This window comes from Lagenorhynchus albirostris, chromosome 11 (assembly GCF_949774975.1).
Source record: "Lagenorhynchus albirostris chromosome 11, mLagAlb1.1, whole genome shotgun sequence".
Taxonomy (NCBI): Eukaryota; Metazoa; Chordata; class Mammalia; order Artiodactyla; family Delphinidae; genus Lagenorhynchus; species Lagenorhynchus albirostris.
The window spans coordinates 89,286,622-89,312,008 of record NC_083105.1 but is presented as its reverse complement, the minus strand read 5'-3'; the positions used below and the strand labels follow the sequence as shown (position 1 = coordinate 89,312,008).

Genomic DNA, 25,387 nt, shown 5'->3' with positions numbered 1-25,387 from the left:
CTATCCATTGGCGTGAGGTGTTAAAGTCCCCCACTATTATTGTGATATTGTCAATTTCCTCTTTTATAGCTGTTAGCAGTTGCCTTATGTATTGAGGTGTTCCTATGTTGGGTGCATATATATTTATAATTGTTATATCTTCTTCTTGTATTGATCCCTTGATCATTATGTTGTGTCCTTCCTTGTCACTTGTAACATTCTTTATTTTAAGTCTATTTTGTCTGATATGAGTATTGCTACTCCAGCTTTCTTGTGATTTCCATTTTCATGGAATATCATTTTCCAACCTGTCACTTTCAGTCTGAATGTGTCCCTAGGTCTGAAGTGGGTTTCTTGTAGACAGCATGTATAATAGTCTTGTTTTTGTATCCATTCAGCAAACCTGTGTCTTTTGGTGGGAGCATTTAATCCATTCACGTTTAAAGTTGTTATTGATATGTATGTTCCTGTTACCACTTTTTTAATTGTTATGGGTTTGTTTTTGTAGGTCCTTTTCTTCTCTTGTGTTTCCCAGTTAGAGAAGTTCCTTTAGCATTTGTTGTAGAGCTGGTTTGGTGGTGCTGAATTCTCTTAGCTTTTGCTTGTCTGTAGAGCTTTTGATATCTCCATCGAATCTGAATGAGATCCTTGCCAGGTAGAGTAATCTTGGTTGTACGTTCTTCCCTTTCATCACGTTAAATATATCATGCCACTGCCTTCCAGCCTTTAGAGTTTCTGCTGAGAAATCAGCTGTTAACCTTATGGGAGTTCCCTTGTATGTTATTTGTTGTTTTTCCCTTGTTGCTTTTAACAATTTTTCTTTTTCTTTGATTTTTGTCAGTTTGATTACTATGTGTCTCAGTGTGTTTCTCCTTGGGTTTATCCTGCCTTGAACTCTGCATTTCCTGGACTTGGGTGGCTATTTCCTTTCCCATGTTAGGGGAAGTTTTCGACTATAATTTCTTCAAATATTTTCTCGGGTCCTCTCTCTCTCCTCTCCTTCTGGGACCCTAATAACACAAATACTGTTGCATTTAATGTTGTCCCAGAAGTCTCTCAGGCTGTCTTCATTTCTTTTCATTCTTTTTTTCTTTTTCTGTTCCGCAGCAGTGAATTCCACCATTCTGTCTTCCAGGTCACTTATCTGTTCTCCTTCCTCAGTTATTCTGCTATTGATTCCTCCTAGTGTAGTTTTCATTTCAGTTATTGTATTGTTCATCTCTGTTTGTTCTTTAATTCTCAGTGTTTGTTCTTTAATTCTTCCAGGTCTTTGTTAAACATTTTTTGCATCTTCTCCATCTTTGTCTCCTTTCTTTTTCCGAGGTCCTGGATAATATTCACCATCATTATTCTGAATTCTTTATTTGGAAGGTTTCCTTTCTCCACTTCATTTAGTTGTTTTTCTGGGGTTTTATCTTGTTCCTTCATCTGGTACAAAGCCCTCTGCCTTTTCATCTTGTCTGTCTTTCTGTGAATGTGGTTTTTATTCCACAGGCTGCAAGATTGTAGTTCTTCTTGCTTCTGCTCTCTGCCCTCTGGTGGATGAGGCTATCTAAGAGACTTGTGCAAGTTTCCTGATGGGAGGGACTGGTGGTGGGTAGAGCTGGGTTTTGCTCTGGTGGGCAGAGCTCAGTAAAACTTTAATCCACTTGTCTGCTGATGGGTGGGGCTGGGTTCCCTCCCTGTTGGTGGTTTAGCCTGTGGCGACCCAACAGTGGAGCCTACCTGGGCTCTTTGGTGCAGCTAATGGCAGTCTCTGGCAGGGCTCATGCCAAGGAGTACTTCCCAGATCTTCTTCTGCCAGTGTCCTTTTCTCATGGTGAGCCACAGCCACTCCCTGCCTCTCCAGGAGCCCCCCTGACAGTAGCAGGTAGGTCTGGTTCAGTGTTCTATGGGGTCACCGCTCCTTCCCCTGGGTCCCAATTCTCACACTTCTTTGTGTGTGCCTTCCAAGTGTGGATTCTCTGTTACCCCCAGTCTTGTTGAAGTCCTGCAATCAAATCCCGCTAGCCTTCAAAGTCTGATTCTCTTGGAGTTCCTCCTCTCATTGCCAGACCCCCAGGTTGGGAAGCCTAACGTGGGACTCAGAACCTTCACTCCAGTGGGTGGACTTCTGTGGTATAAGTGTTCTTCAGTTTGTGAGTCACCCACCTAGCATTTATGGAATTTTATTTTATTGTGATTGTGCCCCTCATACTGTCTCATTGCGGCTTCTCCTTTGTCTTTTGATGTGGGATACCTTTTTTGGTGAGTTCCAGTGTCTTGCTGTCGATGATTGTTCAGCAGTTAGTTGTGGTTCTGGTGCTCTCACAAGAGGGAGTGAGTGTATGTCCTCTACTCCACCATGTTCAGCCAATCTCCTCTACTAGTTTTATAGTTTTATGTTTTATAATACATTTAGGTCTCTGATCCCTTTTGAGTTAATTTTTGTTAAAGGTGAAAGATCATCTCTAGTTTCATTTTTTGCATGTGGCTGTCCAGTTGTTCCATTGCCATTTGTTGATAAGATTATTTTTGCTCCATTGTATTGCTTTTTCTCCTTTATCAAAGGTCAGTTGACTGTATTTATGGGTCTATTTTTGGCCTCTCTATTCTGTTCCATTGATCAATTTGTCTATTCTTTCACCAATACCACACCATCTTGATTACTGTAGCTCTGTATACGTTTTGAAGTCAGGTAGTGTCAGTCCCTTAACTGTTCTTCTCCTTCGATATTGTGTTGGCTATTTGGGGTCTTTTGTCTCTGCATATAACCTTTAGAATCAGTTTGTTGATGTCCAAAATATAACTTGATGGTATATTGTTTGGTATTGTTGAATCTCTATATCAATTTGGGAAGAAATGACGTCTTAATATTGAGTCTTCCTATCCATGAACATGGAATACTTCTCCATTTCTTTAGTTCTTTTTCGATTTTGTTAATCAGAGCTTTGTACATTTTCTCATGTAAATCTTGTACATATTTTGTTATTTTGTACCTAAGTAATTTATTTTAGGGGTGCTAATGTAAATGGTATTGTGTTTTTTAATTCAAGTTCCATTTATTCATTGCTGGTATATAGGAAAATAATTGACTTTCGTATATTAACGTTGTATCCTGCAACATAATCACTTACAAGTTCCAGGAATTTTTTTTTATCAATTCTTTTGGATGCTCTATATAGATGACCATGTCATCCTTGAACAAAGACAGTTTTATTTCCCTTTTCTCAGTTTATATACCTTTTATTTCCTGTTCATGAGCTGTTGCATTAGCTATAGCTTCCAGTATAATATTGAATGTGAGTCATGAGAGGGTACATCCTTGCCTTGTACTTGATTTTACTGTGAAAGCTTCAAGTTTCTATTAAATATGATGTTAGCTATAGGGTTTTCGTAGATGTCCTTTATCAAGTTGGGAAAGTTCCCATCTATTAAAAGAGAGTTTTTATTATAAATGAGTTTTGGATTTTATCAAAAGCTTTTTTCTGCATCTATGATAAGATCATGTGATTTTTCTATTTTAACCTGTTGATGTGATGAATTATATTAATTGATTTTTTTTTTTTATATTAATTGATTTTTAAATGTTGAACCAGCCTTGCATACCTGGGATAAATTGCACTTGGTCAGGGTGTATAATTCTTTTTATACATTGCTGGATTTGATTTGCTGCTATTTTGTTTATGATTTTTACATCTATGTTCATGAGAGATATAGGTCCATAGTTTTCTTTTCTTACAATGTCTTTGTTTGCTTTGGTATTAGGGTAATGCTGACTTTACAGAATGAATTATAAAGTCTTTCCTCTGTTCATATCTTCTGGAACACATTGTAGAGAACTGGTAAAATTTCTTCCTAAAATGTTTGGTTGAATTCACCAATGAACCCATCTGGACTTGGTGCTTACTGTTTAGAAGGTAATTAATTCAATTTCTTTAATAGATTCAGGCCTATTCAGATAGTCTATTTCTTCTTGTGTGAGTTTCAGCAAATTGTGTCTCTCAGGGAATTGGCCAACTTCATCCAGGTTATCAAATGTGTGGGCATAAAGTTGTTGATAGTATTCCTTTATTATTCTTATAATCTAATAACATCACCTCAAACTATGTAGAGCAAAATTTGATCCGAGCTACAAGGGTAAATATTCAAATCCACAATAAAAGAAAAAGTTTTTTACACAACTTTCATTAACTTATTAGAATAAGGAGACAAGAATTCAGGAAGGATATAGAAGAATCAAATAATATTATAGCACACCTGACCTTTTCCAATGCACATGGATTATTTACAAAAATTGTCCTCTCACGAAGATAGCTGAGAATAGGAAATTAAATAAAATAATTTAAAATGAAGGAAAGCAGACAGCTGCATGCAAAGCAATAAAGTTAAAACACACCCTCACGCCATACACAAAATTAACTCAAAATGGCTTAAAGACTTAAATATGAGACAGGACACCATAAAACTCCTAGAAAAGAACATATACAAAACATTCTCTGACATAATCATACCAATGTTTTCTTATGTCAGTCTCCCAAGACAATAGAAATAAAAGCAAAAATAAGCAGATGGGACCTAATAAAACTTATAAGCTTTTGTTTTTGCAGCAGAGGAAAACATAAACAAAATGAAAAGACAACCTACAGACTGAGAGAATATATTTGCAAATGATGTGACTGATAAGAGCTTAATCTCCAAAATGTACAAACAACTCTTACAACTCAATAACAACAACAAAAAAAACCCAATCAAAAAATGGGCAGAAGACCTAAATAGACATTTCTCCAAAGAAGACATACAGATGGCCATTAGGCACATAAAAAGATGCTCATCATCACTAATTATTACAGAAATGCAAATCAAAACTACAATGAGGTACCACCTCACACCAGTCAGAATGGCCATCAGTAAAACGTCTACAAATAACAAAAGCTGGAGGGGATGTGGAGAAAAGGAAACCCTCCTACACTGTTGGTGGGAATACAAATTGATGCAGCCCCTATGAAAAACAGTATGGAGGTTCCTCAGAAAACTAAAAATAGAGTTGCCATATGATCCAGAAATCCCAGTCCTGGGTATATATCCAAACAAAACTATAATTTGAAAAGATACATGCACCCTATGTTTGTAGCAGCGCTATTTACAATAGCCAAGACGTGGAAACAACCTAAGTGTCCATCAATGGATATTATCCAGGTGAATGGATAATGAAGATATGGGGTGTGTGTGTGTGTGTGTGTGTGTGTGTGTGTGTGTGTGTGTGTGTGTGTGTGTGTATTTATTACTCAGCCATAAAAAAGAAGGAAATAATGGTATTTACAGAAACACAGATGAACCTAGACGTTATCATACGAAGCGAAGTAAGTCAGAAAGAGAAAGACAAATACCACATTATATCACTTACACATGGAGTCTAAAATACAACACAAATGAACATATCTACGAAACAGAAACAGACTCACAGATATAGAGAACAGACTTGTGATCGCCAAGGGTGAGGGGGATAGGGAAGGGAAGGATTGGAAATTTGGGATTAGCAGATGCAAACTATTATATACAGAATGGATAAACAAAAAGTTCCTATTGTATAGCACAGGGAAATATATTCAGTATCCTGTGATAAACCATAATGAAAACAAATATGAAAAAGAATATGTATGTATGTATGTATGTATGAATCACTTTGCTGTACAGCAGAAATTAACACAACATAGTAAATCAACTATACTTCAATAAAATTTTTAAAAATAAATAAAATGAAGGGAATATAAAGGTAAGAACAGGGCTTAAGGACTCTGTCACATATTCTTGTGTGTATGCTTGTTGTTTTGTTTTGTTCTGTTTTGTTTCATTTTGTTTTTAACAACATTTAAAAATGTAAAAATTATTCTTAGCTTGCTGAGCCAAACAAAAACAGGCCATGGGTCAGATTTGGCCAGAGAGTTTTCATTTTGCTGACTCCTGCACTAGATCATACAGACATTAAAATGATCATAAAAGGATATTATGAAAAGCTTCATGCCAATAAACTTAAAAATTCAGATGACATGGACAAAAACACAAGTTACCAAATAAACAGAAGAATAGAAAACCTAAGTTGTTTTACAACTATCAAAGAAACTAGATTGTTAATGTAATTCCTTTCCACAGAGAATAACAACAGGTCCAGATGGCTTTGCTGGTGAATTCTACCAAACACTTAAACAGACTTTCTAGAGAACAGTAAACGAGGGACTATTTCCCATCATATTTGAGGGAGCTTAATAACCTTGATATCAAAACATGACAAAAACATCCTGAGAAAGAAAAATTCCAAGCCAATGTCACCCAGAACAGATTGAAAAAAATCCAAATAAAATATTAACAAATAAAATTTAGCAAAATATAAAAATTTGGGTTTATTTCAGGAATACAAAATTGATTGAACAGTTAAAAATCAAGCAATATAATTTATCACATTAATGGAATAAGAGAAAAATCATATGACTATCTTAATAAATGGAGAAAATATTGTGATAAAATTCACTATTTATAATAAAGATTCTTAGCAAACTAGAAAGAGAAGGTAATTTCTTTATTTCAAAAACAGTATCAACAAGATAATACACAGCAAGCATTAAGCTTAGTGATGAAACGGTGAAAGCTCTCTTACCTGGAACAAGACAAGTATGTCTGCTATCACCACTCCCATTTAATAATGAACTGAAGGTTCCAGACAGTACAGAAAGGGAGCATAGCTATTACAGAAAAAAGAGAGAGAGAGAGAGAAGGAAAAAGAGAGAAAGAAAATTGGAGAAGGAGGAAGAGATTGGAGAGGAAGAAATAATACTTTCATTATTCACAGATGATATGTGTGTATATGTTCATAGAAATTCTGAAGAAGGAATGTAAAATGGTACAGCCACTGTGGAAAACAGTATGGAGGTTCCACACACATAAACATACACACACACACACACACACACACACACAAAAATAGAACTACCATATGATCTAGCAAATTCTACTTCTGAGTATATATCTGAAGGAAATTAAATCACTGTCTCAAAGAAATACCTGCAGAGTATTGAGTTCCCTGTGCTATACAGTAGGTTCTTATTAGTTATCTATTTTACCTGAAACTAATATAATATTGTATGTTAATTATAATTCAATTAAATAAATAATGTAAATAATTTTAAAATAAAGAGATATCTTCACCCCCTATTTCATTAAAGCATTATTTGCAATAGCCAAGACATGGAAACAACCTAGGTGTCCATGAAAGTATGAATAAATTAAAAAACGTGAGATAGATATATAATTCGGTCATAAAAAAGAAGAAAATCCTGCCACTTGCAACAATATGTATGAACCCTGAAGGCATTATGCTAAGTAAACTAAGTCAGGCAGAGAAAGACAAATACTGTATGATCTCACTTACATATGGAATCTAGAAAAACCAAATTCATAGAAACATAATAGATTGGTGGTTGCCAAGGGGTAGGGTGAGGGATGAGTGAAGGTGGTCATTTATAAGATGAATAAATTCTGAGATTATAATCTACATGGTCACTTCAGTTAATAAGATTGTACTGCATATTTGAGAGCAGCTAAGAGAGTCGATCTTAAGAGTTCTCAACACAACACAAAGATTGTAACTATGTGAGGTAATGGTTATGTTAACTAACCTTATTGTGCTAGTCATTTATATATATATATATTTATATATTATATATATATAGAAAATCATCACATTTGTACACCTTAAATTTACACAATGTTTTATGTCAATTATATTTCAGTAAAGCTAGCGGGGGTAAGAAAGAAATTCCAAAAGAATTACAGGTATTTAGCATTAACAAGAGAGTTCAACACAGTTGCTATTTAAAATACACAAACGCATTTCTTCTCCTATCCCAGGTCATGAAGGCATGTCTCCTATTATCTTCTAGAAGCTTCAGATACACACAAACACATTTCTTTATATCAGGAATAAACAGCTAGAAAATAAGATTTTTAAACGATACCATTTATAACAAAACTGAAAACATCCAATTACCAAATATCAAATCTAACACAAGATACACAGGACCAGCAGTGTCATGAAAGGGCAGCAAAGACCCGCGAATTGAAGGCTCCGCTGTTTGCGTGCGAGGCGTTTCTTCCCAGAGCAGTTGGGAAGTGAGAGGCGTAAAGATAAATTTTTAGAAGATAATTCCAGAATACTGTTGACCAGGAGTGTGGTTCACTTCGACTGGAGCAGTAACTGTTGATCAGCCATCTCCAGGGGACTGTGGGTCTGAAGCAGTGGCAGGAAAAATCTGGCCCTTGGACCTGGGCGAGGTGGAAGCTCTGGAGGAGGTGGACACGCTGGAGCCGGAGGTGGATTTGGAGCAGTTCCTGGTCCCGGGTATCAACCAGATGCTGGAGGACATCACGGAGCTCACCCGAAAAGCCGGGAGCATGTGTCTGAGGACCAGGGGCAAACTGTGGGAGATGGACCTTCTGCTCATCCGGATAAAAACACAGGTGGAGGCTTCGGAGGACGGCGCCTTGAATGGACGTCCCGGTGGGGAGGCTGACAACAGAGTATCAGAATTGTGCGAGAAGGCCAAGGAGATTGAAAAGGTGGCAGAGATGTTGGTTGAGCTGGTCTGGCGGATGGAGAAAAGTGAAGCGTCCTGAACGAGGGTCTCCAGTTCACTGCTAATGGACTCTGGTCAACTGATAAGAATGGGCCGACATCTCGGGGAAACTAAAACAGCTTGTCATTTTCTCTGTTTTGTTTTGTTTTGTATGTTTTTTAACCCCCATGTAACAATCTCCCTTAGGGTCAGTGGTTGGTGACCTCCATAGAGGTTTAGATTGTCAAATATATTTGGTTCTTGAAAAACAAGTTTTGTTTGAGAAATACTCAAATAAGGGATATGGGGCTAAATCAAAAGTTGTTTTAGTGGTCAGGTTTATTTTGTTCCTTTGCTGTGTTTTTTAAATGTTGGGCAAGGCCCAACACTTGCTGTTACCCATGTGACAGCATTGTTTTCTGGAACCTTGGAACATTTGAAGACTTGGGGTCAGAATCTCCCCACTTTAGAGGTGCAGTAGAAGGCACCACTTGGATGCAGCTGATCAAGAATATAGGGGTGAGGGACTTCCCTGGTGGTCCAGTGGTTAAGAATCCCCCTTCCAATGCATGGGACATGGATGTGATCCCTGGGTGGGGAACTAAGATCCCACATGCCTCGGGGCAGCTAAGCCTGCATGCTCTAGAGCCCACAGGCCACAACTAGAGAGCCCGTGTGCCACAACTACTGAACCTGAGAGCTCTGGAGCCAGTGTGCCACAACTAAAGAGAAGCCCGTGCGCTGCAATGAAGAGCCTGCATGCTGTGACTAAGACCGAGTGCAGCCAAATAAGTAAATAAATTTATTTTTTAAAAAAACAAGAATGTAAAAAAAAAATAAATTAAAAAAAATTTTAAAAAATTAAAAAAAATAAAAAAAAAAAACAAGAATGTAGGGGTGAGACTGCTTTGGAAAGACTGGAAAGAACCAGAGGATGGTTGGAGATGGAAGATGGGTCTGCATATATTTTGGAACTTTAATTCTTCTGTGAGGCAAAAGAGGAGAGCTGTGTTTTGTGGCAGATTGTCCTGTGTATATTGTGTAACCTGACAGGTGACCCTGAATGACAAGGAAGCTGGAATAGGGAATGATGGGAGTACACTTGACCAACTAATACCCCCCCAGATTACAGGGGTTTCAGAGTATCACATCAAAGAGACGATCTACAAAGAGCTTTGAGAGGCTGGAGAACAGAGAAGGCATCATGAGGGCCCACAAAGTCCTTTCTAGTTCATCAGGGTAGTAGACCTGACTGGGATTTGAGGACAAAACCAAACATCTACTAAGTGGTCATTTGCCTTGAAAAACAAAGACCTAAAAAACCTTTTTTAAAAAATAATTTTTTTGGTCCAGATGACCAAAGCCTCTATGTGTAATAAAAAAAATCATAAATAGATTTCTTTTGAAATGGAAAAAAAAATTTAAAAAAAAGACCAGCACCTGGAGCAGGAGGAGTTGCAGGTGCAGTGCATGGGGGTTGAGGCAGGGGGGAGGGGAGCTGGGGCCCCTGGGGCCGCAGTGGCAGCAATTGGGGACCGCCCCCAGCTCAGGAAGGGGGCCAGGAGACCCTTCCCTTGCCAGTGGCAGTCATGAACTCCAAGGTGGGGAACCTGCCCCCATCCTCCATCATCCATTTGGTGTACAGGAGGTGATGACACTGACAGCTGACCCACCTGACGGCATCAAGGTCTTTTCCAACGAGGAGGACCTCACAGACCTGCAAGTCACCATCGAGAACCCCAAGTGGACCCCGGCGCTAGAGGCCTATTCCATATGAAACTCCTGTTGGGGAAGGACCGTCCTGCCTCCCCACCCAAGGGTACTCGTTGACCAAGATCTTCCATCCGAAGGTGGACGCCAACGGTGAGACCTGCGTCAACATGCTCAAGAGGAACTGGACACCAGCTGGGCATCCGGCATGTGCTGCTTACCATTGAGGGCCTGCCAATCCACCCTGACCCGGAGTCCACCCTCGGCAAGGAGGCTGGCCTCCTGCTCTTGGAGAATTAGGAGAAGTAGTACAGCTCACAGAGATCCCTCCGGGCACAGGCTGGCTGAGGCCTCCACTGCCGACCCCATGGCCCCTGAGGGCCTGGGAGGGGGCAAGGGTCCCATAACCAAGAAGCACACGCCTCCCCCCTCTCTGTCCCACCCACTCCCCCTACCCCCCCCCACCCGCCCACCCCGGCCCCAACTCTGTCTCTAAGTTATTTAAATTATGGCTGGGGTGGGGGAGGGCATGGGGGCACTGGGACCTGGATTTGTTTTTCTAAATACAGTTGGAAAAGCAAAAACAAATAAACAAACAAAAAAAACTACAGAAATCTGTAAAACATTACCATGAGACATTAAAGAAGACCAAATTAAATGGAGAGACATACCATGTCAATGAGTATAAAGATTTGCTAATATAACGATGTCAATTTTCTTCAAACAATTCTATAGATTCAGGGCTATCGGAGTAAAACCCCAATCAGTTTTTAAATTTGGTTTATGTGTATATTTATCATATTAAGTGTATGTTGATGTTTATGTGTGTGTATTTGTTTTGTTGTTGTTGTTATGGAATTCGCAAGCTGATTCTAGAAAATATATTAAAATGCAGTGGACTAGCCTGATTCCAAAATGGAAATCAATGGAAAGGCAATGGACTAAGAATAGTGAGGGTAGTCTTAAAGAAGTTCATGGTGCGAGAACTTACTCTACAAGACATTGATAATTTCCCTGATGTGACAGTAATTGAGACAATATCATATTAATGAAAGGATAGACAAATAAAATAATGGGATAAAATCAAGACTGTACATATATAGATTCCTGAATGACTAAGATGACACTTCCGAACCTTAGGCAAAGCATAACTTTACAATAAATGTTGTTGAGAATATTGGCTATCCCAATAGGGGGTTGCTGGGCGTGGGGGCAGGTGAAAATGGACCTTGAACTCAATTACATATGATTCAGAAAAAACAGCTCCAGATGGACTGCAAGCTTAAATGTGAAATACAGAACCCTGAAGCTTCTAGAAGATAAGATAGGAGAATATTTTCATGACCTACAGTAGGAAAATACTTTATAAACAAGACACCAAAAGCGTAAAGGAAAGATTTATAAATTTTACTGTATTAAGTTCATCAAGACACCAATAAGAAAGTACAAAGTAAGCCACAGAGTGAGGGACAATATTTTGAATCACCTAAACAATCCTGCGATCAACAACAACAACAGTAATAAAATCTGGCAACCAAAAAGGAAAATGGGCAAGAGATTTGAACAGCAACTTCACAGAATATGAGAGCCAATAGCCAATGAATGTATGAACATGTGAAAGGAACTCAACTCAGGGGAAACGTAAACTAACACTAAGTGAGATAACACTACTGTGATAAGAAATATATATTTGGTCTCTGCCCTCAGTTCCTGACACAGAGTTCCTAAAACCCTTGTAATTTCCTGAATAATAGGAATAACAGGAGCATTTTTTGTTATAATATTTGGACTAAGTCCCTGGTTCCTGACACAAGAGTTTCTAAGACCCTTGGAATCTCCAGAGTGATAGGAGCATTTTATCACATGCTAATGAGAAGACTGTCACTGGGGTCCCTGGATAGCTTCATGATGGGAGCTAGTCCCCAGAAAGACCAAGGCATGATTAGAAACTTAGAAATTTCAGTCCCACCTCTGCCGACCTCCAGGGAGGGGAGAGAGACTGGAGTTTGAATTAATCACCAATGGCCAGTAATTTAATCAGTGATGCCTATGTAATAAACTTCCATTAAAAACCCTAAACAGGCGACTTCTCTGGCCCCTTTCTCTCGGACCAGTAAACCTCGCCCGGGAGCGTTCCCAAATAAAGCTTGTTTAAGCTCTCAAAAAACACAAAACAAAACAAAAAAACCCTAAACAGAAGGGTTCAGAGAGCTCCCAGGTTGGTGAACAAATGACGGTGCTGAGAAGGTGGCACACCCAGAGAGGACATGGAAGGTCCACACCCCTTTCCCACACCTTGCCCTACGTACCTCTTCATCTGGCTGTTCATTGTATCCTTTATAACATCCTTTATAATGAACTGGTAATAGTAAATAAAGTGTTTGCCTAGGTTCTGTGAGCCACTATAGCAAATTACCAAACCTGATCAGGGGGGTTGTTGGAACCCCCAATTTTTAGCCAAGTAAGACAGAAGTATGGATAACCTGGGACCTTCTACTTGCAGTTAGCATCCGAAGTGGGGGCAGTGTTGTGGGACTGAGCCCTTAAGCTGTAGGGTCTGTACTAAATCCAGGTAGTAGTGTCAGAATTGAATTAAATTGTATAACATCCAGTGGGTATCCACAGAGAATTTCTTGGTTTGAAAAAGCCATACATTTGGTGTCAGAGGAGTTGTGAGTAGAGAAAATTTTCCTTTAACTAGAAAACCTATCAAAACAGCTAAAATTCAAAAGGCTGATGATACTAATCATTGAGGCAAGTAGAGAGCAGCAGGAACCCTCATTCACTGCTGCTTGACAAGTGTATTAGTACAGCCCCCTTAGAAAAGGGATTGGCAGTAGCAGCAGAGCTGACTACGAGCACACCCTAGGACCCAGCATTTCCACTCCTAGGAAGAGAGAAAACAGAAATGTGTGTACATGTGCACCAATAGACAGTAGAATAGTGTTCTTAACAGTACTATTTTGGGGGTCTCACACTGGAAATACCCAAATGCACACTAAGTGTAAAATATATAAATAAATTTTAGATATATACAATTGAAGACTATAAAAGAGTGGAAATGATCCAACTACAGCTACAATCAGATCCTGGGTAAATTTCACAAATGTCTTGAGCAGAAAAAAGCCGGTCATGAAAGCAGTTATACTGTAGGATTCCATTTACTATAAAATTCAAAACAGAGCTACAGAGTTTGGGGATACACTGGAACTGTAAAGCAAGCGAGGAAGTGATTACCGTAATTGCCAGGAGGAGATGAAGGGGACATGAGAGAGGCTTTGGAAGTGTCGGCAAGATTGTTTCTTGATCTGAGTGGTGTTTACATGAGGGTTTGCTTTGTGATAAATCATTAGGGCACACATTTTTTTTCATATATATATATATATTTTTTTTTTTTTTTTTTTTGCGGTACGCAGGCCTCTCACTGTTGTGGCCTCTCCCGTTGCGGAGCACAGGCTCCGGACGCGCAGGCTCAGCGGCCATGGCTCACGGGCCCAGCCGCTTCGTGGCATGTGGGATCTTCCCGGACCGGGGCACGAACCCGTGTCCCCTGCATCCGCTGCGCCACCAGGGAAGCCCCATATATTTTATATATGCTTTTATATATGCTTTTTTCAAACTGTATCTTTTGAAATTTAGTCAATTTAATAATAATGAAATAATTAATATTAATTTAATAATAATAGGAGGTTTTTTTTAATATGTTGGGAGTAGGAGTTTAGTAATTTATTATTTAGTTTTGCTGTGTTGGGTCTTCGTTTCTGTGCGAGGGCTTTCTCTAGTTGTGGCAAACGAGGGCCACTCTTCATAACGGTGCACGGGCCTCTCACTATCGCGGCCTCTCTTGTTGCGGAGCACAGGCTCCAGACACGCAGCAGGCTCAGTAGTTGTGGCTCACAGGCCTAGTTGCTCCGCGGCATGTGGGCTCCTCCCAGACCAGGGCTCGAACCCGTGTCCCCTGCATTAGCAGGCAGATTCTCAACCACTGCACCACCAGGGAAGCCCAATAATAGCATTTTTAACTGAGATATAATTCATATAATATTGTATTCATTTTAGGTGTACAACATAATGATTTGATTGATACATGTATATATTGCAAGATGATTGCCACAATAAGTTTAGTTAACATCCCTCACCTCAAACAATGAGGGAGAGCTTTTTCTTTTTAATATTTCTTTATTTATTTGGCTGCACTGGGTCTTAGTTGCAGTATGACACGTGCATTATCTTTAGTTGCAGCATGCTAACTCTTAGTTGCAGCACGTGGGATCTAGTTCCCTTGGGAGCGCAGAGTCTTAGCCACTGGGCCACCAGGGAAGTCCTGTGATGAGAACTTTTAAGATCTACTCTCTTAGCAACTTTCAAATATACAATACATATTGTTAAGTATAGTTGCCATACTATATATCCCCAGGACTTATTTATCTTAAAACTGAAAGCTTGTACCTTTTGACCACCTTCACCTATTTTGCCACGCCCTCCTCCAACCTCTGGGACCATCAGTCTGTCCTCTGGATCTATGAGTTCAGCTTTTTTTTAAGATTCCACATATGAGTGATATCATACAGTATTTGCCTTTCTCTATCTGACTTATTTCACTTAGCATAATGCCTTCAAGTTCTGTCCATGTTGTTGTATATAACAGGATCTCCTTGTATTTTTTTTAAATTTTTTATATTGAAGTATAGTTGATTTACAGTGTTATATTAGTTTCAGGTGTACAGGAAAGTGATTCCGTTATATATATACATATATTCTTTTTCAGATTCTTTTCCCTTCTAGGTCATTACAAAATATTGAGTATAGTTCCTTGTGCTATACCGTAGCACAAGGTTATCTGTTTTATAAATAGTAATGTGTATATGTTAATCCCAAACTCCTAATTTATCCTTCCACCTACTTCCCCCTTTGGTAACCATAAGTTTGTTTTCTATGTCTGTGCATCTATTTTTGTTTTGTATATAAGTTCATTTGTATCCTTTTTTTTTTAATTCCACATATAACTGATATCATATGATATTTGTCTTTCTCGTTTGGCTTACTTCATCTAGTATGCTAATCTGTAGGTCCATCCATGTTGCTGCAAATGGCATTATTTCATTCTTTATTATGGCTGAGTAATATTCCATTGTATATGTGTGCCACATCTTCTTTATCCATTCATCTGTTGATGGACACTTAGGTTGCTTCCATGTCTTGGCTATTGTAAATAGTGCTGCAATGAATCCTCATATGTGTTTTAAATTCAACATTTAAAAGCTTAAGGAAACGTTCAGCATGAACCAGTGGGTGGTGTCCAGTGATACTGCTACTTGCAGCCAATGTCCTGTTAAATTCAGCCCTGGTCTTTTTTATTGTGCCTTGAATAATCTTACATTACAGCCCAACACAACAATCCTTACTAAAGCCATCATGTCACTGATTTAAATGAAGGACTTTAGAGTTTTCTTTTTACAAAAGGCGAATTGTAAGGTTGTCAGAGAGAAAGAACAGCAACCATTTCAAACCATATGTAAGCTTTAATTTAACTCTCTTTGTTAAAAATATATATATATATTCTCTTGCACTATTCCATCTATGGACCCTCTAGGACCTCCGTTGGAGTGCTCTGCTTCCCATAGAACTGTCAATGTACACACACATTGAAAAAAACGAGGGAGCCAGGTATAAAGATCCCCACCCCTATGGAGCTGACTGAATTATCCTGTACCACAGAGCTCCTAGGCCTTCCTCGACAGTCTTTTAATATATTGGCTTTCACAACCGTCGCCCCCCTTGTCACTCCAACTAAGTTATTAAAATTAAAGTAGAAGTGTTTAAAGCTAAAGATTTTGGGTAGAAGTTTGTAAAGGGGTCGGAAATCTGTGCCTTGACTCCCTAGCAGGATACTCCCCCAGTTTTTTTGTTTTTTGTTTTGTGCAGGGTTTTTTTGGTGTTTTGTTTTGTTTTGTTTGTTTATTTTATTTATTTTTGGCTGTGTCGGGTCTTAGTCGCGGCACGCAGGATTGCCATTGAGGCATGCAGAATCTTTCGTCGGGCTCTTCATTGTGGCGTGCGGGCTTCTCTCTAGTTGTGGTGTGTGGGTTTTCTCTTCTCTAGTTTCTCTTCTCAACTAAGCCCGCGCACCACAACTACTGAGCCTGAGCTCTAGAGCCTGCGAGCCACAACTACTCAGCCCGCATGCCACAACTGCTGAAGCCCACACGCCTAGAGCCCGTGCTGCACAACAAAAGAAGCCACTGCAATGAGAAGCCCACGCACCACAACGAAGAGTAGCCCCAGCTCGCTGCAACTAGAGAAAGCCTGCGCACAGCAACAAAGGCCCAATGCAGCCAAAAATAAATAAATAAAAAATAAATAAATTTATTTTTTAAAAAATGTTTAACCTTTCAGTGTTTAAAAACACAAAAACTCTGTTTGTATGAGAAAATTAAAATTTACATTTAAAACTTCTCTCCGCTGGCCTTCATCTTCCTCTAACCAAAGGTCAACTCTTCCTTGACCAAATTCGCAAAACTGGTATCTACAGACAAAGACACATACTTAGAGTGGATGAACTCAAACAGGAATTTTCATGTACTCAGTACAGTTGAACTCAAAGTCACTTATTTTATTTTATCTTTTTTTGGTTTGTTTTTTTTTATACAGCAGATTCTTATTAGTTATCTATTTTATCCACATCAGTGTATACATGTCAATCCCAATCTCCCAGTTCATCCCCCCAACCCCCCGCTTTCCCCCCTTGGTGTCCATACATTTGTTCTCTACATCTGAAAGTCACTTATTTTATGAAGAAAAGGGAACCACCCTTCTCATGCCAACATACTAGCTGCTTGTATAAAGTTCAGTGGTCAAGGCTGGGGAGAAAAGGATGTATTTCTGATGCCAGATAAAACAGAATAGAAAAATTCCACGTTAAATACTAGAGAAATCTCTTAATGAAGGTATTTTTCAGGCTAGAGCAACCTCCCAAGGGAAATGATTTGGAGTGACATCCCTTGAGACATTTAAATTATAGTGGATAAAATACTCAAACCCACCACGAAGAAACACTCTTTGTAGAGCTCATGGGAGAATTACTGGGATTTATAATAGGCCTTTTCTAAGAAGGAATTAGCCCAGGAGGCAGACCTGCTGTTGAATAAATATTATTTTTAATAGAGTGTGGCTGTATTGTAACTCTATTCCTTCTTCTTTGGAGAAGACCATGAATGGGTAGGGTAGCCAAAAATTAATAGGTTTTTTTTTTTAAGCGGTAGATTTCTTCACCAAGCCTTCCTAATTATGTGTTTCCTCAAGAAACTCACATTTCTATTCTCATTTTCTTTTAACTATTTTTTTAATGTTATCTACCCCTAGGACTTCCAGCCCCTTTCTCTAACAAATCAGCGTGTAACAGAAGAAAATTTCAGAATTCACACAGCTTTCAATGTCAGATGCTGAAATTTAATCTCACCTTTTTTGAGTAGAATGAATTTAATGGTGACCCTCCGCGCTAAGGCTTTCCCACTGCAGGGCTGACCCATCACAGCCCTAATTAAGAATAAAGCCTTCCACAATGAGTACATCACTTGTTTGGAATCAGCCTTTATATGTTAAAACAAACAAACAAACAAACACCCTGCCTTCGGGCTTCCCTGGTAGCGCATTGGTTGAGAGTCCGCCTGCCGATGCAGGGGACACCGGTTCGTGCCCCCGTCCGGGAAGATCCCACATGCTGCTGAGTGGCTGGGCCCGTGAGCCATGGCCGCTGAGCCTGCGCGTCCGGAGCCTGTGCTCCGCAACGGGAGAGGCCACAACGGTGAGAGGCCCGCGTACGGCAAAAAAAAACAAAAAAACAAAAAACCCTGCCTTCTAAAGAGACTTCATTTAAAAGTACAATTGCCATATTCTGTAAGCCCATTGATTTTTCTTCATTGTTGAAATGGAGAAAGTAAACAGAATTGCATATTTACTCATTTCATTTTCTGATACCTTTGCTCCAAGAGCTCCGCACTTCGGTCCCACGTGGATGAGAGGCTGCTATTTCCAGAGCTTGTCCGTGGAGATGACTGATGAATGACCAGACAAAATTCTGATTAATGCTCTGTAATTACGAGTTTCCTTCTACTTCAAGAGCTTTTTTTAAGTCCACAATTTTGACCGCACCATGTTTTTTCCCCCTGGTAATTGCTGAAGTTTGACAGCCACTGTGTTTACTGCCTGTAACATATGGCTAATTGAATCTGACCTGGGGAAAGGATGACCAGATTGCTAATTATGATCCACTCCACAGATCTGAGGCCTGAATAAATAGAAAACAAGGAAAATGCTGCTGAGCCAGAAAACATCATATTAGTGTTGAGTGGTTGTAGCAGGATGCAAGTATTCCCAGAAATGCCTGAAGATCACTTCTTTATGGTTTGCACTTTCTGTCTTTTAATCACAGAAGGCAGATAAAGATTAGACAGAAATTTGCTTTCATCTGTGTGGTTTTTGCAAGTCTGGACACTGGACACCTGATACATAGTTTCCTGAAATTCACACAATCTTACATTGGAACACTTTGCATTTCTTATAAGACAAAGACTGGATTTGCATCTTGTCGATTCTTCCCCATGCCCACCACTCCAGTAACGAAGATACACGTATGTGGATGGAAAATGTCACCTGCCGTATCAGTAAACAAAGGATGTTGTGACCATCAAGCCATCAACCACTGCAGCCCGCCACCCCCTGACTGTGCACCCTGAGGGGATTCAGGATGGAGAAAAATAGGATACTGGCCCTAGATAGTTAAGGTGTGTATCAAAGGAATGATTTCAATGAGCCCAGACTCTTGCATCTTCCCATACATAGAAAAGTGGTAAATTCATTAATTTAAGTTGTTTGTTTTTCCTTCAATTAGAAGAAATTTTTTGATGTTCAATATCTGGTTTGTTTTCTGCAAAACTTCTATATATCTGGGCTCATCCCTTACCTCTTCGGAGCAGTCCCTCAGAGCTATCTGAGAGGCTACCTCCCAGGCTTAAGTCCTCAACAAGTTCACCAAATAAAGCACAATTCTCAGCTTTTAGGTTATGCATTTTTTTTCGGTCGACACACATATATTTTTTAAAGTTTGCTTCGATTTTAAATGAATTTTTCTATAGCAGTTAACATAATGTAACATACCTCTTCTGTATTGCCTCCCCTAGAGATAGGGGGAAGGCAGTAAATGAAACAAACCAAGAATATTCACTCACCAAACATTTTTGCTGAATATTTAGCAGTGTAAGCCAGTACTAGGTGTCAAAAGTGTATATAGATGATAAGACACGTTTTCAACTTTTTTTTTAACCTTGTGAAGGTAAGCAAGGTGAGCAGTAGAAGTAAAATGTGAGGTAGGTTGTGGTATGTACATAAGAAAATATTATTTTCTTAATGTCCCTCACAAAGATGCATAGTAGGTGTTCAATAAAATCAACTAAATTAATAAAGGAAAGAATGAATATAATATACAGTTATACTTGATCTAGAGAGAAGTCACTTCTGATTGTGGGGTTCTAGAAAGGGTTTTGTAAGGAAGTAAATTTTTTGTTTTAAGTCTTAAATAAAGGAATAGGTTTAGAGTGGATATGACGGGAGTCGCTCTACTGAGATGGCTCAAGCATAGAGAAAAAAAGGTATAGGATATATTTGAGTGGCACAGTAGATCTAGTTTGTTAGAGGAAGTCATATAATACTTCATATTTTGCAACGTGTCATAAATTTTAAAGATACATGAAAAAGAGTTGTGTAAGATAGACCTAGAAAGGTACATTGGGAACAGATCTTGGATGACCTTGATTACAGGCTAATGATCATGATAAAAAGCAGTGTTCCATCAATGTCTGTGGGCTAATTCAAATCTTAACCATTCATTCATAACAGGAAATGTTCTCTCCTCCAAAATCTCTCAAGAACTCATGTACTGGAATTAACATATTATGGTGGAAAAGATAAAGTTTGGTTCTAGCTGGAATTCATTTTTGGGATGAACCTGAAAGATAGTAGAGGTACCACTGAGAATAAACTCCATTGAAAACAAACATGCATGTTAGAAACCTGATTCCTTCCACCTTTTTCTTAGCAGAAACCTGGTTCCTTCCACCTTTTTCTTATTTTTTCTAAAAATAATTCAGAAATTTAATTTAAGGAATGATATCTATGGTGTCTTTTCTGTTAACAATCATATTTTTGTTGCAAAAATTTAGAAGAAGAAATTATCTGATTTAAAAGCTTGGTAGTGCTGAGAACACAGTTTCTTTGTAATTTTTTTTTAACATCTTTATTGGAGTATAATTGCTTTACAATGGTGTGTTAGTTTCTGCTTTATAACAAAGTGAATCAGCTATATATATACATGTATCCCCATATCTCTTCCCTCTTGAGTCTCCCTCCTTCCCACCCTCCCTATCCCACCCCTCTAGGTGGTCACAAAGCACTGAGCTGATCTCACTGTGCTATGCGGCTGCTTCCCACTAGCTATCAATTTTACATTTGCTAGTGTATATATGTCCATGCCACTCTCTCACTTTGTCCCAGCTTACCCTTCCCCCTCCCCATGTCCTCAAGTGCATTCTTCAGTAGGTCTGCGTCTTTATTCCCATCCTGCCCCTAGGTTCTTCATAACCTTTTTTTTTTTTTAGATTCCATATATATGTGTTAGCATACAGTATTTGTTTTTCTCTTTCTGACTTACTTCACTCTGTATGACAGACTCTAAGGCCATCCACCTCACTACAAACAACTCAGTTTCGTTTCTTTTTATGTCTGAGTAGGTAAGAATAAGTTTCTTTGTAATTTTTTGGCAAACATGACCAGTTGTTTACACAAACAGCTGTTCTTCCCTAATAGTATATTAACATTCATAAGACCTATTATTTTTCACAGGAAACATGGTCACCTGGAGACTTTTAAAAATAAAGTGTAAAATTTCATCTTCCCTTGCTAGTATAATTATGTGAATAATTTCTGGCCAATAATATGTAAGCAAAAGAATTGTGTGCAACCTCTGGGAAGACAGGAGATGTGACTTTCTTCATCCCATTCTCCATCTTGCCGTCTGGAATGTGGACCTGACGGCTGAAATTTGATCAGCATCTTGGACCAGGAGGTGGCCTAGGAATAGGAACAGAGAGAGAGAGAAGACACTGGGCTCCAGAAGATTATAAAGATACCATGTCGCTTTAGATTGCTTTCCTGTGGACTTCATTTATGGGTACAGGAAAAAAAAATTCTATATTTAAGCTACTATTATCTAGCGGTTTTTATCACTTAAAACTGAATCTGAACTTAAGTAATTTAAAGTTTGAGAAAGAATGAAAGTAATATATAAAGCATCCTATGGTAAGTTAAACTGCTGATAAGGAAACATTCACTCTTCCTCTTTCCATCCAAGCCATATGCTTCCGTATCCCATTGATGTTGGATTTGATCGTGTGACTTGCTTTGACCAATGAGAAGAGTAAAGGCTTGAACTGTGCCTATGTGGCTGGGCTTGCCCTTTTGCTCTCCTCATTGCCCTGGAAAAAATTTCCACTGGATAGCCATTACCCCTTTGACCCCAGTCTTATAATGAACACTCATGTAGGAGACCTAAACCCAGCCCTCAGCTAAAGCTTGGAGCAGCTGAACTCCAGATGACACCAAATGGGTAACCAAGAAATAAATGCTTGCTGTTTTATGCCATTGGATTTTGTGATTATTTATCATCCAGCATTAATGGACTAATGGACGTCTTCTCCCGTTCAAATTTGTCAGGATTTTATGCATTGAGAACTGCACTCTGTGGTTTTCAACCACCCAAAAATCATCATTACAATTCATTACAGCATTAGACCAGCATATTACCAGCCTTTTATTGCCAGTAAAGTGACTTAAAGGGATGAATATTTAATTCGTATTTACGCTATAGCACACCCCATGTAATTAAGGTCAGAATTGAATTATATGGGATGGCAAGTCCTTTCTATGCCCATTGGCTTTTACAATTGTGACAGTTTCAAATAGAACTCATAGACCCAGTTTGTCTGGAAATGTGACAATTTAGTAACCAACTGCCTTTGGTGTGACCACCAGAGCGTTTGAAGGTTTCCTCTTGTATTTATACACTTGGAAACAGAAATCACCTCACACCATTTACTTTCTGATTTCTCTCATTCTTAGCAACTGATGCAACGGTCATTCTTGTTGAGGACATTAATAACTACTTTACTACAGGTAATGACAACAAAAGAGGTGCAAATTATCGCAAGATAGGTAATCCTTCTCAAGAGAGCTTTTATAGTTTTATTACTCTGTCTGTAAAACTTTTCAGCCCCCAGGATCCAGTGTGGATTCTGGAGCTATTTGCTCAGATATCTGAGGAGGCTGTCCCCTCCTGCTCTTCTTAAATAAAACTTTTCTTTATTTGTTCAGCTCTCCTAGCTCTCCCTAGCCACCATCACAATATATGTGGACGTCTTTCTCCTCTAGAGTCCTGACTTATCGACAGTGGCTCCAGACACTTGGCTGTGGACCCACAGGACTAACAGGTTTCCACAGCCCCTCTCTATGAGCTCATCCTTTGTGATCTGTGTGCTTTCCTTCTTGGCTTTTCCTGCAGTCCTTGACTTTTCACCCATACAGTAGATTGGTTAGTGATTCTCCCTTCTCTCATTCCCTCCTTCCCTTTTCTATAATAAATCTCTTGTTCTAATACTACTTATAATGGCTTTTATTTCCTGATTGAACCCATTTGCGGTTTGGTTTGGTTTGATTTGGTTTTTTATTGAAGTATAGTTAATTTATAGTGTTGTGTTCATTTCAAGTGTACAGCAAAGTGATTCAGATGTATGTGTGTGTACATTCTTTTTCAGATTCTTTTCCATTATAGGTTATTACAAGATATTGAGTATAGTTCCCGTGCTATATAGTAGACCTTTGTTGTTTACCTATTTTATATATAGTAGTGTGTATATGTTAATCCCAAACTCCTAATTTATCTCCCCCCCCACCCTCTGCTAGCCCCTTTGGTAACCATAAGTTTTCTATGTCTGTGAGTTTATTTCTGTTTTGCAAATAAATTCATTAGTATCTTTTTTTTTAGAGTCCACGTATAAGTGATATATATGATATTTGTCTTTGTCTGACTTACTTCATTTAATATGATAATCTCTAGATCCATCCATGTTGTTGCAAATGGCATTATTTCATTCTTTTTTATGGCTGACTAGTATTCCATTTTACACACACACACACACACACACACACACACACACACACACCCCACATCTTCTTTATCCATTCATCTGTCAATGGACATTTAGGTTGTTTCCATGCCTTGGCTATTGTAAATAGTGCTGCAATGAACATTGGGATGCATGTATCTTTTCAAATTATAGCTTTCTCTGGATATATGCCCAGTAGTGGGATTGCAGGATCATATGGTAACTCTAGTTTTAGTTTTTTGAGAAACCACCATACTGTTCTCCACAGTAGCTGTATCAATTTACATCCCAACAGTGCAGGAGGTGCCCATTTGTTTTCATAGCATTTGCTTCCTACTATGTCTTGCTTCCTGGCCACAACCCCACTGCTCACTACTGCCAATCAAACAGTCCTTTTTGAGCTCCTGTGCATACAGAGGCATATAAAATCAAAGAGGGAGTCTTCTTGGATTTTGTGTTTCAGTAACCTACGCCCACAGTTCTTTAAGTGCTACGGTGAATTTATAGGACCATTGTGACATATTTAAATTTTTGAGCTGTCAGACAGTGCACAAAGTACTACTATTAAGTTGTTTGGACCTAACCATTTAATAAATGGAACTGTTAGGATTTTAGTATTTCATTTGTTTGTTTGCTTGTTGTTTATATGTTTGTTTGTTTAAGCCTACGGATGCCATGAAAAAAATTATTGACACACTAAGGACACCATAAACCCAGAAAGGTGGGGAACCTCTGTAGACTAGTAAGGACTCACAGCATAGGAACAGTTTAGCAAAAAATATAAAGAGTAAGAGCAAGGCTTTTCCCTCGATAAGGCCCCTGACTATTACAGGTCTCCTTGGCACAGGGAGGTGGGGTAATCAGGACCCAGCACTCTTGTCCTAGAACCAAGCTACTGTGAGATAGCAGAACTCCCAGATAAGTTTTGGGGATCTTAAAGCAAAGGAAACTTGAGCCCTATTTTATGACTAGTCCCCTAAGTATTGGCAAGAGAGGGTCTTCGCAGCCTCCAGAACTTTACAAATGCCAACATGACCTGGGAGCAGCAACATGATTCTCAAAAGCCCTAGAAACGTGTGGATGTAACTCAGAATCCTGCCAGACCTGAAGTCCTCATTTCAGACAGAAATGAAAAACGCACACCTATAACACCTATGTAAGCATATAAAATGGAAGTGATTTCACCACTATTAAGGCAGGTGCCATTTTTAAAAGATTCTGCTTTCTTTTTTAAGAGAAATCTGTTCAAACACGAAGAAGAATTTTTTCAATACACCTGACCAAGCGAGATTGTGGTTCAAACCGAAATCCACTCAAAATCCACCATGTCCACTGTGATACATTTTATAAATATTAGAACTAGAAAGACATACTAAGAATATTTGTCCAGTGGTTTTCAAACATTTTTAAGTTCAGAAACTATTTCTTAGATAGAATATTCCAAAAAGAATATTAATAGACCCTAAGAGATAAAAGTGGTATTATGCTAGCAAAATGTTTTTCTTAACTCAAATTTGTAATACGTGTTTATTAAGAGAACAACCAATGAAAACAGTAAAGCAATTTTGCAAATGCCAAGATATTGAAAATTGAAGATTATTGGTGTTAGTTGTAGTCTTAAATCAGACACGTGGTCTTAAATCAGATAAGATGCTCAATTTATTTCTGTATTTTGCATTCTCCATTTCTGTTGCTCAGGATAAATAGTTGGAAGTGGTCAGAACTTTCTAATAGCTTATCTGGTTATCTCAGATTATTCTCTAATGTTCTAATTATCTATTGCAATGTAATAAACCACCCTAAAATGCAGTGGCTTAGAAAATCATAGCAATTCCAGAATTCAGGCAGAACTTGGATGGTGGATTCTTCTGCTCCATGTGGCTTTAACTGAGGTCA

At 38.7% G+C, this 25,387-nt stretch overlaps 1 protein-coding gene and 1 pseudogene across 1 annotated transcript in view; both read left to right on the top strand.

Annotated features, from left to right (window-relative positions):
• LOC132530014 (MORF4 family-associated protein 1-like) overlaps positions 1-8,628 on the top strand; it is a 49,187-nt gene extending 40,559 nt beyond the window's left edge. The window contains exon 3 of the mRNA XM_060167077.1: positions 8,180-8,628. Coding sequence (XP_060023060.1) covers positions 8,180-8,628 — 449 coding nt within the window. The remainder of the gene's footprint in view (positions 1-8,179) is intronic.
• A 1,528-nt stretch (positions 8,629-10,156) lies between these two features.
• Positions 10,157-10,586, top strand: LOC132529183 (ubiquitin-conjugating enzyme E2 S-like; annotated as a pseudogene).
• The last annotated feature ends 14,801 nt before the right edge of the window (positions 10,587-25,387 follow it).